This window comes from Melopsittacus undulatus, chromosome 4 (genome assembly GCF_012275295.1).
Source record: "Melopsittacus undulatus isolate bMelUnd1 chromosome 4, bMelUnd1.mat.Z, whole genome shotgun sequence".
Taxonomy (NCBI): Eukaryota; Metazoa; Chordata; class Aves; order Psittaciformes; family Psittaculidae; genus Melopsittacus; species Melopsittacus undulatus.
The window spans coordinates 40,365,584-40,378,236 of NC_047530.1; the positions used below are offsets into that span (position 1 = coordinate 40,365,584).

Consider the following 12,653-nt stretch of genomic DNA (forward strand, 5'->3'; position numbering starts at 1 on the left):
TAAATATGTTTTCTATTTACCTGACCAACTAACAGTAGTGAAGGGCTGGAAAAAGAAACATTGAATGCTTTGTATAGAAAAAAAAATTACTGGAATAGGATGAAACTTCAGGATAAGCTCCAGTACAGCAATTCAATAAGGTATTCAAAATGTCTCTTTGGTTGTTGGTACCACCCAAGTGTCAGGAAAATTACTTTGCAGTGATCAGATATCCTGCTATTGTATTGAACTTCAGATGCTGTGGTAAAGACAGCGAAAATGCTAACTTTAATAAACCACCACTGTGGGATGGCATGTCATCTGATGCCTGACCAATTTGTCAAGTAACATTCCATGGCAACTGGTTTCAACTAATCACTTGTAAATACATTTTTCAATAGTTTCCCTAACATGCAGAAACTGTGTCCTAAATGATGACTCCTGATGGTTTGCAGAGATCTGATGATTCTGCTCTCCCACCTCCCTGAAGCACCAGGATCCCTGGGCTGGCAGGCACCCCAGGTCACACGTTCCCTTTACTGTACAGTTCTGACAGATACATTCCCAGTTTCATTTCTGACAGTATATTTTATTTCCTTTCATATGGCAACTGCATTTACAAATTAGTAAGACATCCCCTGCTTTGCCCTGACCCATCTGCCTTCACTGCAAATGTAACTGTATTTGTATTTTTGCTGTGCCAAACAAACTCCTGTTGCTTCCAGGCATGAGGTCATTCCAGGCAAGTACCAGCACATCATCTCCCCTCCTGTCACCTGCTACTGCAGATAGGATCATAGAACCAACTAGGTTGAAAAAGACTTTTAAGATCATCAAGTCCAACCTCTGCCCCAGGCCTGCCAAGACCACCACTAAACCATGTCATTGAGGGATTAACATACAGGACTCTGTACACAGGAACTGATGGTGAATAATACTTGTCTGAGTCATATCCTCTGTGAAAATGGCAGACCTTTTCCAGCCAGTGGAAAGCTATCAATTTCAATCGCAATGAGCCCATGGCAGGGGAGTTGGGACTAAATGATCTTAAGGCGCTTTCCAACCCTAACTATTCTATGATTCTATGATTCTAAGTCCTTATCACTACTACTTTCTTAAAAACCATACCTAAGAAGTGTATACATGGGACTAGTTTAAATAAATTAATCTAGTGTGTACTGTTTTCAATGTTCATGAGCTACAAGCTCTTAATAATTAAAAGGCATTTTATCAGCAGGTTCATTTTGTATTAGTGAAGATATATTTCCCATCAGGGTAACAAAACCAACATTTAGCAAGACAATGACTACAGTTTCCTTTATCAACCCAACAGGGAAGAAGGCACTCAGCATCAAACAGCCCTGTCATTTCTTCTTCTAGAGGAATAACTTTCTAGAAGTATTACCAATAGTCAAGGAAAACTGCTTTACAAAAAGAGGTTTATTTACACTGCAGAGAAATTAAACCCAAAGTGAAGTAGCAGTGTCTGTGTTAGTAAGAAATGCATTTGTGAAACACACATATGTAAAAAAAGTGCAAACAAGCAACAAATTCACAGGCTTTCTAAAAGCTTAGGATACTATTACGAAAGAGATGCCAGTAGTGCTGGCACTTGCGAATAAACGTGGGTTTATTAGACTAACTTTTCAAAGCCTAGATGCTTACGAGGCACATTTTCCCAGCCTTTTAACACTTGTTTCAAAAAGTAACTCTCCAAAATAGCCGCTGGGTCTTATTATCCTGCTGGAGGAAGTGGGGAGTGTGAACCCAAACCCTCCCGACTCCATGTGCAATGTAATTAATTAGAGGCCTCAAGGTATCACAGACAAAAGCCTGTTTATATGGAAATTCTTCTGAAAAGAGGCATGTAGAAACTTCCTGATTCAGCAGATAAAACAACTTGTAAACTCATCCTGGCCTGTCTGACCAGCCTACAGACAGGTCTCACACCACCCTCAAAATGCTACTGTAGAGCAGGAAAACGTTCAGTCTCCTGAACTTGCTGTTCATTTTAACAGTTTCCCTCAATGAGATGTAAAAATATTTGCAACATGTACACACGGAATGAATGAACACTCCAACATTAAATCTGCAGAACATGGGCTTGGCTTAATAAGATTGTTTCTCGCCCTGTTTATTTCTCCCAAACATGCAGCCAAACTCGGCTTCAAAAATACATGATAGCATTTCTTCAATATGAGTTTGGGAAAAAAAAACATCCCTCAAAGTAAAAAGGAAAAGGTCCTCAAGAGCAGCATTAGAAAAACATTATGAATAAGCTAACACTTTCCAGAAAAGTAACCAGAAGTTTGTACTTTTAAAACAGGCCTTCTTCAGTAACAGGAAGCATATATGGGGGAGATGAGTGTGGGGAGTCTCCTGCCTTTCTCTCATAGAAAAACCTCTGGACCACAGGAAATAACACAAGTTTCAGACAATCCCAGTGGTATGAGTGAAAAGACTTCAAATAAATCTTTAAGCCCTCAAAACAATGTTAAAAGACAACAGATGTTCTTCCCCTCGCTAGCTTGTTCGAAGACCCACGCACTCCTGAGAAGCTGTTTATTTTCATTGATTACAGTGGGTGTTCAGATTCAGACCCATACAAATGGACAAGCTGATAGGAATAGGTGCGTAAGGAATGAAAAGTTGTGCCTGCACTCTTCCTGCTTGGGGAAAAAAAAACCTACCTCCTAGAAGACGTGAAGATAATGGAAAAATACAGACCTTTAAATATACCTTTTCTGCAGGCTTAACATCTTTATAATGTAAAACAGAGCCCACAAAAAATGATAAGACTTATATTTAGGCTGAAAACAACTTTTGGAATGAAGTTTTTCTTTTGCTGTGTTTTTGTGATACGTGGCTGACATACCAGTGCCTTGGCTGATATGCTGCCAAAATAAAATATAATCACCATTGTAACTACTGCCATTATAAGTCAATTCTGAAATTAAATCAGCAATTCAGATCCATCTTATTGTCAAGCATTCTTAAGCAGGATCTTTTCCCCCTAACCATCTCTGCCAGGAAGCATGCCTATTAAATAAAAATGACAACAACAATACAGGCCTAGATATGGCCGTGAGAAACTAAAATGACATCCATGTAACAGAATGCAAGAGCAGAATCCCAGAATATTTTCTTGAAAGTCTGTAAGCAGCTAAAATGCCAGACATTGTCCTAAGAACTGATCATTTTATTCTCAGACTTCTTAGATAAAAGTCATCACTACGGCTGGGAGCAAGGATCAAAGTCCAAAGTCATTAGGCTAAAAAATAATCAGCTGCGATTAGGACTATGTTCGTTGTTTCTTCCACAAATGATACAGCTTTATCAGAAGAAGTGATGAATGCTCCTCAATGGAAAGACTAAGCCGGGTGGCTGAGGACTTCTAAGTTTAGGAGCTATAGATTTGAATCTGGGAGTAAAAAGTTCATCGCACCTTGGGTAAGTCTGTGGAAAAGTAAGCATGGAGACCTATCCCCAGCAGTGGTATCTGGCAGGACAGGCGCAGTGCCTGCCACTTGGGTGCCTGGGTACAGAGCTCACATGCCAGCCCTGAGGTTGGGGATACTCTGCAGAAGCTTTGAACAGATAAACACCAAAATCCCCTTTATATTGTCACAGAGCATCTCTTCAGTGCCTTCACCTTTGCAAATCAATTCTGTAACCCGCAGAGTATCTCACAGCTCTTTAATCTTTCACCTAAGCAACAGAAGGGTTTTCTTTTCTTGTTGCTCTCCTGCTGCTATTCTCCCACATATATTCTTGCACCTGCAAGCCCAATATTATTATGGCAGGGTCTCTGGGAACCTGGAGATACTCCCACTGGCATAAGATTTGCCCCTTCTCTACTCCCTGTTTTCCCTGTTGCTTGCAGCCTTTGGTTTACATTAGGAGGCCAAATAATAGCCTGAACAAAGTTCATCAACAAACCAGTAAGCAGTACCTGCCTTGGATCAAAGCCTGCTCTAATCAGCATTAACTGCATCGCAATCAGCAAAGACCCAACAGGGAGTTTGAGAAGGTCTAGGTGAAAAACATCTAGTTACTAAGGGAAAAATATGCCTCTCATATCTTCTCCTGCTGCACTGGATCCAAGTGAGTCCAACTAATTGGAAGCAAGTTCAGGATTACACCCATTTTTGTTAATATATTGGAGATGATCTGCTTCTGGAATTTTTTCTCTACGTTAATGTTAGTTCATCACCATGACCACCGGAGCAACTAAAACTGGTTGTAGTTTAAACTCGAACTAGTAGAGCAAAACTATTTGCAAACTATTTTCTTCTCTTACTTTCAAATAATGATTAACACTTTTGTTGTTGTGAGAACTGCAACATCTGAAGGATTGCATAAACCGCTGTCTTGAAGGCTAAACAGTTCAAGACCTGAACACAGCAATAAAGATTTTATAACAAAATACTTCACTGATGCAAACAATTCTGTACCCTCCTTTAGTTTCATTTTCATCAAAACCAAAACTGTGAATGCTCCATCCCTGACCAGGTTGGATGAAGCCTTGGGTGATATGGTTTAGTGTGAGGTGTCCCTGCAGGGGGGGGTTGGAACTAGATGATCTTAAGGTCCTTTCCAACCCTAACTGTTCTATGATTCTATGATTCTGAAAGCCAGGAAATGCACTGTGTTAAGACCCAGCCCATATGCTCCTCATCCAAGCAACAACAGGAATTGTCTGCATGCACAAGAACTAGATTCACTAGACAAAGGGCTGTGTCATGAAAGCAAAAATAACTGAGAGTGATGTGAGGTGATCCTGGGAATCTTGCTCTTAACCTACACAGGAGATAAGCTGGGACTGATGCTGGCCTTTGGCCCCATGCCTCACAAGCCTTCTTTCTTCTTTCTCTTCCTCTGTGGGATTTTGCAGTGCGTTATCTGCAGCTTACAGTGCTACAGGCTTTAATAAATCTGTGCTGGTAACCCATGATCACAGTAATTTTGCAGTAAGTCTCCACTGCTCCCGAGCAAAGAGCATCTACCCCTAGAGCTCAGGAAAGTCAGGTCCTACTGTCAGGATTAGCATTTTTAGAAAAAATGTACTAGTACACTAGGAAATATCACAGAGATGAAAGTAAAATATTGGAGTTGACAAAAGCAAACAACACTGTGTGTCAAGTCTATAATCTGTATTTATAAACTATGGTTAAATGCCACGATCTCCTGCTCAACCTCCAGCTGATCCAACTACCACCAACACAATCCACTAACTTGCATCAGTGATTTTATGAACTGTGATTTGATTTCAAACCTAGTATGTTGGCTAGAATTCATTAATATGTATTTACCAGTGTACTGTGTAATAATAACAGAAAAAACAAGAATGTATTTCTATAACATTAAATAGCAATAACACTGTGTCAATGCTCTTCATTTCCTTTGCGGGGGACGGGCTGGGAAACAGATACTTCTTCACTTGTGCGAATGAGGAAAGTAAAGCAAATGTGTTCTCATTTTAAATTTGGGTTGACCACTGCTGTCCCTGAAAGCTGAAGTGTCCTATCTATTCCGTACAATTATGTGGGGTTTTTTAATTACTGACAATTTTTAATCAATAAATCAGGATTCACCAACTACACTGTGCAATCCTTCCACGACAATGTTAATTACATACGAATTCTCAGATTGGCTTAGAAAAAAATATTTAATCATTATAACCACTTTCCTGACAAAGGCATTCAAAAGAGTTCTGCAGCTGAAAGATTCAGCAGAGCAAAACTGCAGTACTTAATTAAAAGTGAAAAAAATGTTAAAAGGAGTAAAAATAAAAGGACATTTGAAAGCAAATTTCATCCCTCAACTAACCCAAAAAATAATGAGAAAGAAAAGAAAGGGCAAACAACCAACCATATATCTGTATACTGATTGTTCACCCAGCCTGAACATGACCTGGGTGTCAGAGACTGATTCAGAAACTTAAGAGAATTAAAATAATAAATACCAATGCTCAGAAAGTATCACAGTCTTTTAGTAAAACAGGCAGGTATTCCATTTTTTTCCACTGAAATTTGTCATTATACTATGCCAAAACCACCGCAGGATTACTTAGATACACATTATCAACAATTACAGTATGTAAAGCAGAAGTGAATAAATAATATGTGTAGACATAAAACTCAATTAAAAACCCAGGTAAGTTATCAATAAAATATGAAAGGGCAGAAAAGCCAGCTTTAATTTTTGTAAAATGTATCAGATAACTGAAAGGAAGTGAATATCCATGCCAATTCTACAGACATGGGATAACAGGCTACTGAAAAAGCTGAACATTGGTATGAGATCTTATGGGAAGGGTGCAGGGGAGAAGGTTTGGAGATTGACTTGATGTAAAAAATCAAGTTTTGGGCTGTATAATTTACATGTTTACAAAATCACCTAAGCTTGAAATTCAATCCATAATTTATGTTCAGCTTTCCCATGTAAATTCTGGGTAAATATTACTTAAATATTCCTAATGTAAAGGTATACCACCTTTTTATGTTGTATCACTTCAATACGAAAAAGCAACTACATTCAAAATTATGAACAAATAACTGAAGTACAGGGAAAATCTTGATCCCACAGAGGTCAACAGCAGAACTCCCTAGTACAGTTAAATTCCCAGTGTGGTATGGTTAAGCTGTGTTCTTAAGATACCCATACTTGATTATGTAAATCAAAAAGCCTAAATGTCAACTCAAACATTTAATTGTAAATGGAAACTCATTCCCTGAAGGCATGTTCTTCCACTTCCACGCACTAACACAAAAATAAAGATTGAAGAAATATAAGGCAATGAAAAAAAAAACCAAACCAGAAGGCCACGCAGTTTGAAGATCACTTTTTTCTTTACTTCAAAAATTTCTTTATATTCAAATTCCAAGTTGCTGCACTATGACAGGAATATGCAATCATAAATTTAATTTATCTTGATCATCTGTATCCCCCAGCAATCTGAGCTCAGGCACAACATACAGCTTTCAGTGAAGACCTTGGCTACCAGTCTTCTGACTGGGCCCATTATAATGCAAAGCAGTCAAGAAATAAGCCTCAGGGTGATGTAATCCGTTCTCCACTAAACTTCAATTGCCTCATGATCGAACATTTTCCAATAACAGATGAATCTGCTCAGGATCCACAACAAGAACTCTTCAGAGTATACAGGGATTTTTTAAATTCTTTTTGAAGATGAACACGCAGAAGTATTGCAGTTACATCACTCTATTTGCTTCTTCAAATTTTGCAGAGCTGAAGGTCAGCTTGGTAGTTAACCCAGTGAAGAGCTGAACCCAACTTGACAAAAAATTGGAAGTATTGCAAATGTCATTTTTTAAGCAAGAATTATGCCTTGGCATTCCTCTCATCATTCTCATTGGCTGGAGTAGCTGTTTTTTCATTCTTGACCTTAAAATAGGACACATGTGAAAAATGTACTTCATCCCATCTTGCCTGATGATGTTATATACTGTTGATGTTGAATACTGTCTATCATCTTTTACGTATTTTAATCCTTTTGGACATGCCCAAACAATGATTTGAAAAACAGTAAATATCATAATAGTATCTTAACCTCTGGTAAATTAATTCCCAAAAAAGTTCTTAGAACTAAAATATGGCATCCACATTATTAGGTAGCAGGACTCTTCTTGACTGGTTGCATTAAAAGATTTGCTTTTTTGCTACATCTCAGTGATAAACACTTCAAGCAGGAGGTACTGGTAGTCGTCTTACTATTTCCATAGCTATCTTTAGATAGGCTTTAGCCTGTAAAAATAGAAACATATGTTTAGCACCTTTCATTTTCTATAAAAAGGAGTATTTTACATCCTGTTAGATATCTGTTCTTTTACACACTTTCAAATAAACAACAAAATGTTACAATAAATGGGTTCAATTCAGCCAGTTTTGTGTTCAGGAAAAATGATGCATTAATACATAAAAGAAGTACAAGCATTATCTAAAACACTGGCAGGGGGTTGTAAAACTTAACTTTGGTATTAGTCTGAGAATAGAACTTGACTGAACAATCTGTCTGAAACAGCAAGCAGAATCAGTAGCCTTCTGGAGGGGAAGTGTTGAGAAGGAAGGAGACTCTTTAGTCCCATGGGTACTATTAATCATAAACTTCCCTCATCCTGAAGACTGAGATGCACTTATGCACATAACTGAGATAGAAAATGAGAGAAAACAATGATTTTGTTTTAAAAAGATATACAATTAACTTATTACAGATTAGACCACACTACATCATTTCCTATATAGACATTAAAAGTTACTTTCAAAAAAGACATCTTTCCAAAAGGCAAACGTGGTTACTGGAAAGAACTAATTCCTCAACAAAATAGCAAATCCTCCCTTTCACACCAATCTCTAACACCTGGAGGGCAGAAAAGCACACAGCTGTAAGACTGTCGGGGCAACCCTAATACACATACTTCTTTTAACATCTCTAAAAACATGACACAGATAGGACTGTGTTCAGTCTAACATCAAGTATTCACAATTTTAATGTCAAGAGACATGTATAAAAACACTGCCTAAAGTTCAACATAGAACAAACCACAAAAGGGAAAAAATCCTGTACCAAGCTTAACAGCTTTTAGTCAAAGTGGAACATGCTTTTTAGAAAGGTCTCCAATCTTGAGGCACAGATTTTCTACTAAAAGACTACCTTTTTGCATATTTGTGTGTGCATACATATATATCTTGTACATTGCTTCCAAGGTTGATTACTCCCATTGTTAAAAGTGTAGACCTTATCTAAATTTGAACTTGTCATGTGTCAATTTCCAGCTGGTGCATCATGTTCCATGCTTGTCTAGTACAAGAGAAAACTCCTCCACTACTCAGCTTGCTTCTACTTTGTTAAATTACAACCAAGCTACTTCATCTTACCAAGTAACCCTGCATATGGAGCCCACATGGACAACTTTCCGTTTTATTAGAAGAAATCACCAGAATATTCCCTACCACGCTGATCTGTCCCGTCCCCTGCAGCTCTCTTAGATGGCGCTACCTAGAGTTGGAACTTGTATCCCTGATGAGCCTTTAAACAGCAAGCAGTCTGACAAATGCCCAAGACCAGAGCTTGAAGGGCAGGAAGAGAAGGTCTCTCTCTCACTTGGACCACCGGCACCAACTGCCACTGCACTGAAGCAGGCAGCAGCCTTTGGCAGGGCCAGGCACCCCTATAACATGCCTCCTCTCTTCTAAGGTATACTCCTGGCTTGTAAGGTTTTCTCTTCTGGAACCCCCAGCCTCAGTGCCTCACAGTCTCAGGGCTTACGTCACCTTAAAACTGAAGTCAAGTCATTTTCTGAGTTGGTAAGGCATGCAGACCCCAAGGTAGGATTGTCTTCTCTCATATGTGAGACTTGGTGACAAGAGCTACAGAACTTAAATCACAAGCATGAAATTCAAACTACTCCTATGGGTACAACTGCAGTGCAGTTGGGTAGCACCCACCACATTTAGCTATGAATTCCCTGGGTGATCTAGCTACTCCCCAGCTAGCCACCTGCCTAGATGAGATAATGGACCAATGTGAAATAAGGTGACTGACTGAAGACAAGCTGCCTATGCAGTTAAGTATTTGACTAATTGGTGTAGGAGTGCTCCAGCTGGGAATTTTAGGCTATCTTCAAGAGTCCTGCAGACAGCTCCCACTTTGCACAGATCAATTTTAGTGTTTTAATAAGTCAATTAACAACTTGCATGGAAAATCTGGCCCTTTCTAGCAATGGGCTGGGCTGTTCCTGCTCCAGAGCTGGCCAGATTGTACACAAAATTAAAAATGCACTGTATAAATTGTTCCTGTAGATGCAGAAATAGTAATATAAGAGAGTGCTTTTGTAAACAGTTAAGATAGGAGATATTTTGCACATAAGATAATCAGCAGCAATGGATCATTCATACTCTCCGGCAGTCATACAGGACCATGAACTAGCTGTATGGCTAAAACTGAGCTAAACAGCAGTTCGGGGAGTCTCGTTTGATCCAAGACAGCACTGGCACATAGACTTCCATAACCAGCCAGATAGTAACCAGTCATCCTGCTTGGGAAACTTGATGGCTTGTGTGTTATCCTGTGTCAAGATCCCAGTAAACTGTATTTTTTTCCCCAAAAAAAGGCACTGTTAATGAGTGCCTGGGCAATGACTGCACAATGTACAGGGACTCTCATTTGTCAAGTGACTGATCTGTCACTCCATAACAGGTTCCTGGTACAACTCTTTGTAGCCAGCATGCTAGTATTACATAACTGCTGTTAGTGGCAATCCATCTTACCTGCTAACCATCCTTTTTTTGTTTTCCTAGATCACTACTTTATATGTTGAACAGACCTGTATCTCATACATGTCCTTACAGAACATTATCTGTCTAACAAAATCAACTGTTTCAAGCCTCAGTTTCCTATAGTTGAACAAATCATTCAGCTACAAGTGAGGACCCAGCTATCAATCAACATATATGGAAGGTCTAAATGGAATCTCAGTGAGTGTCAATACACCTTTTACTACATACAACTGTACTAAATAGTTTCTCATACTCATGATTTTTTCAATGTAGCATTTGGAGACAGCTCAGGTCCGCTGTTTACCATTACTAAGCAAAAGAAGTTGGGTTGCAACTTAAAATGGAAAGGGGTTTTACTTCCTTTTTGGGTGGAAAGCCACAGGATAAAAAATAAAGGATGTGTTCTTATCACTGACAGCCATAGGATAAAAGTGAACTTTACAGATTAGTTTTTCCTTTTGTGGTTTGGAAGCTCTAAATGAATGGTTTATACACTGTCTTTCTGAAAACAGTTTTTTGCAGATAACTTCATATTTAACAGTAACATATCAGTTAGCTGGAAGCCAAGCATTCTCCCTGCTTCAAGAGGATGAAGGAGAAGGGCACAGGAAGTCAGAATGCCCAAAAAACAGACTTGTTCATTACAAGTGCTGCCTAGATAGCATCTGAGAGCAGCACTGCAGAGGGCAGAGGCAGAGGTGGAAGCTGATGTTCAGAGAGTTGAAATAGCTGGATAATGGCCATGTGAGTAATTGTTCACCTCTCACACACACAAACACTGCCAGAAGAACACAGCATTCTTTAAATCACAGGACTGAGAGGGCATGGTAGATGATCAAGTGACTAATGACAGCACAGATCATGGAGTAGGAAAAATTAAGAACTTGTAATGAAGTTCATCAGGAAAAGGACAGAAAAGTCCTACTTAGCCTAAAAAATCAGAACATTCTGATTCATTACTGTCATGGAATAATAGACATGGGATAGATTTAAACTGCAAGTCTTTTTATTAGCTCATCTAATTAAGCACTAAGGTAATCCTAGAAAAAATGTGAGCCTTTCAGTTATGGCATTTCATTCTCCCTAAAAATCTTACCCATGAGGGAATTATGCATCACTGCTATGACTACTACAAACTGACAGTACCTATCATAGCTGACTGCCCTCTTTTCATGGATAGGCTTGGCTTGACCTGCTAGTCTGCCTTTTACTGAAGTGCATATCTTAGCTGGCAAACAGCTCACTACAGTGGCTTTCAGTGTCTAGTGCAATGGCCATTCAAATACAGAATAAAATTTACCCATCATCGAAGTCAAAACAAGTAGCTGATACCACATTTGCCTTCACCCAAACCACTGCATACAAACAACTTCAGACCAGCAACTTTGAAAGCATACTGATCACATCACTTGGTTGTGAGCCAAGTACATCACAGGGTGGAAACCCCAGTACTGACATGGTGTCTAACTTCTGCTTGTGACTAAGACTCCAAGACTATTAAGATGCTTTATCCAGACCAGCAGCCCAAGGGAGAATCTATGCAAGGCCCAACTATCTGGAATATCAAACGCTGTGGATGTTAATATACCTGTAAAGAAGGATAAGGTATTTAGGTCTGCTGAAATGAGCTGTTAAGGGCTTATAGTTTATTCATTGCTAAAGGAAATTAGCAACCATAAGCAACTAATTAAACAGTAACTGTCACAAGGAAAAACATTAGACTTAACTAGCATCTGCAAGAGAATAATGATAGGTGATAGCTTCTGTTCTTATTAGAACTCTCTTTGCTCAACCACAGGTCATTTTCCATCTCAATCAGATTTTTAAATAGCTTTAATTTCTATGAAAATTGCTTGCTACTTTGACATAACTCCCACTTTCAGTGCATGACTGCAGCTGCCCTCAGAAGAATGCATTTTTGTATGGTAAACTCAGAAGGCACTAAAAGCATGAAGATAAACAAAGCTTTAAGTGAGCTTCCACTTCAGGTGAAAGCTTCATGTCACCTAGAGAAATTCTTGTTTACTGCAAGACTCCCTGAGTCCTTCCCACTTTGTCCTCCTCTGGGCAGTTCTACAAGATTCTTTGCATGTATTGGCAACTCCTGCCAAGCTTCTATGAAGTCTCAGCCCAGACAGGTGACTTAACAAGACAATAAAAGTCAGTCTATAGATTTCAACATGAAATGGAAGGGATGAGTAAGTAAACTGGATACTTCCTGAATCTAATACCTAAAGAAAAAAAAACAAAACCAAAACCAAACAAAACAATCCTTAGTGTTCATGGGAAATTTCCTACTAATCCTATATACCAGCAGTTGCAACAGCCATGCCATCATCTGGTGGAGCATTAGCTGGGAAACACTGCTAGGCCCA

General features: G+C 39.0%; 1 protein-coding gene across 3 annotated transcripts in view; it reads right to left on the bottom strand.

Annotated features, from left to right (window-relative positions):
• Nucleotides 1–6,811: 6,811 nt before the first annotated feature.
• The window catches only part of NUBPL (NUBP iron-sulfur cluster assembly factor, mitochondrial), an 85,287-nt gene continuing 79,445 nt past the window's right edge, over nt 6,812–12,653 (bottom strand). For all 3 annotated transcript variants that reach the window (XM_031049131.2, XM_034062549.1, XM_034062550.1), the window contains one exon: nt 6,812–7,746. In XM_031049131.2, coding sequence (XP_030904991.2) covers nt 7,684–7,746 — 63 coding nt within the window. In that variant the 3' untranslated portion in view covers nt 6,812–7,683. The remainder of the gene's footprint in view (nt 7,747–12,653) is intronic.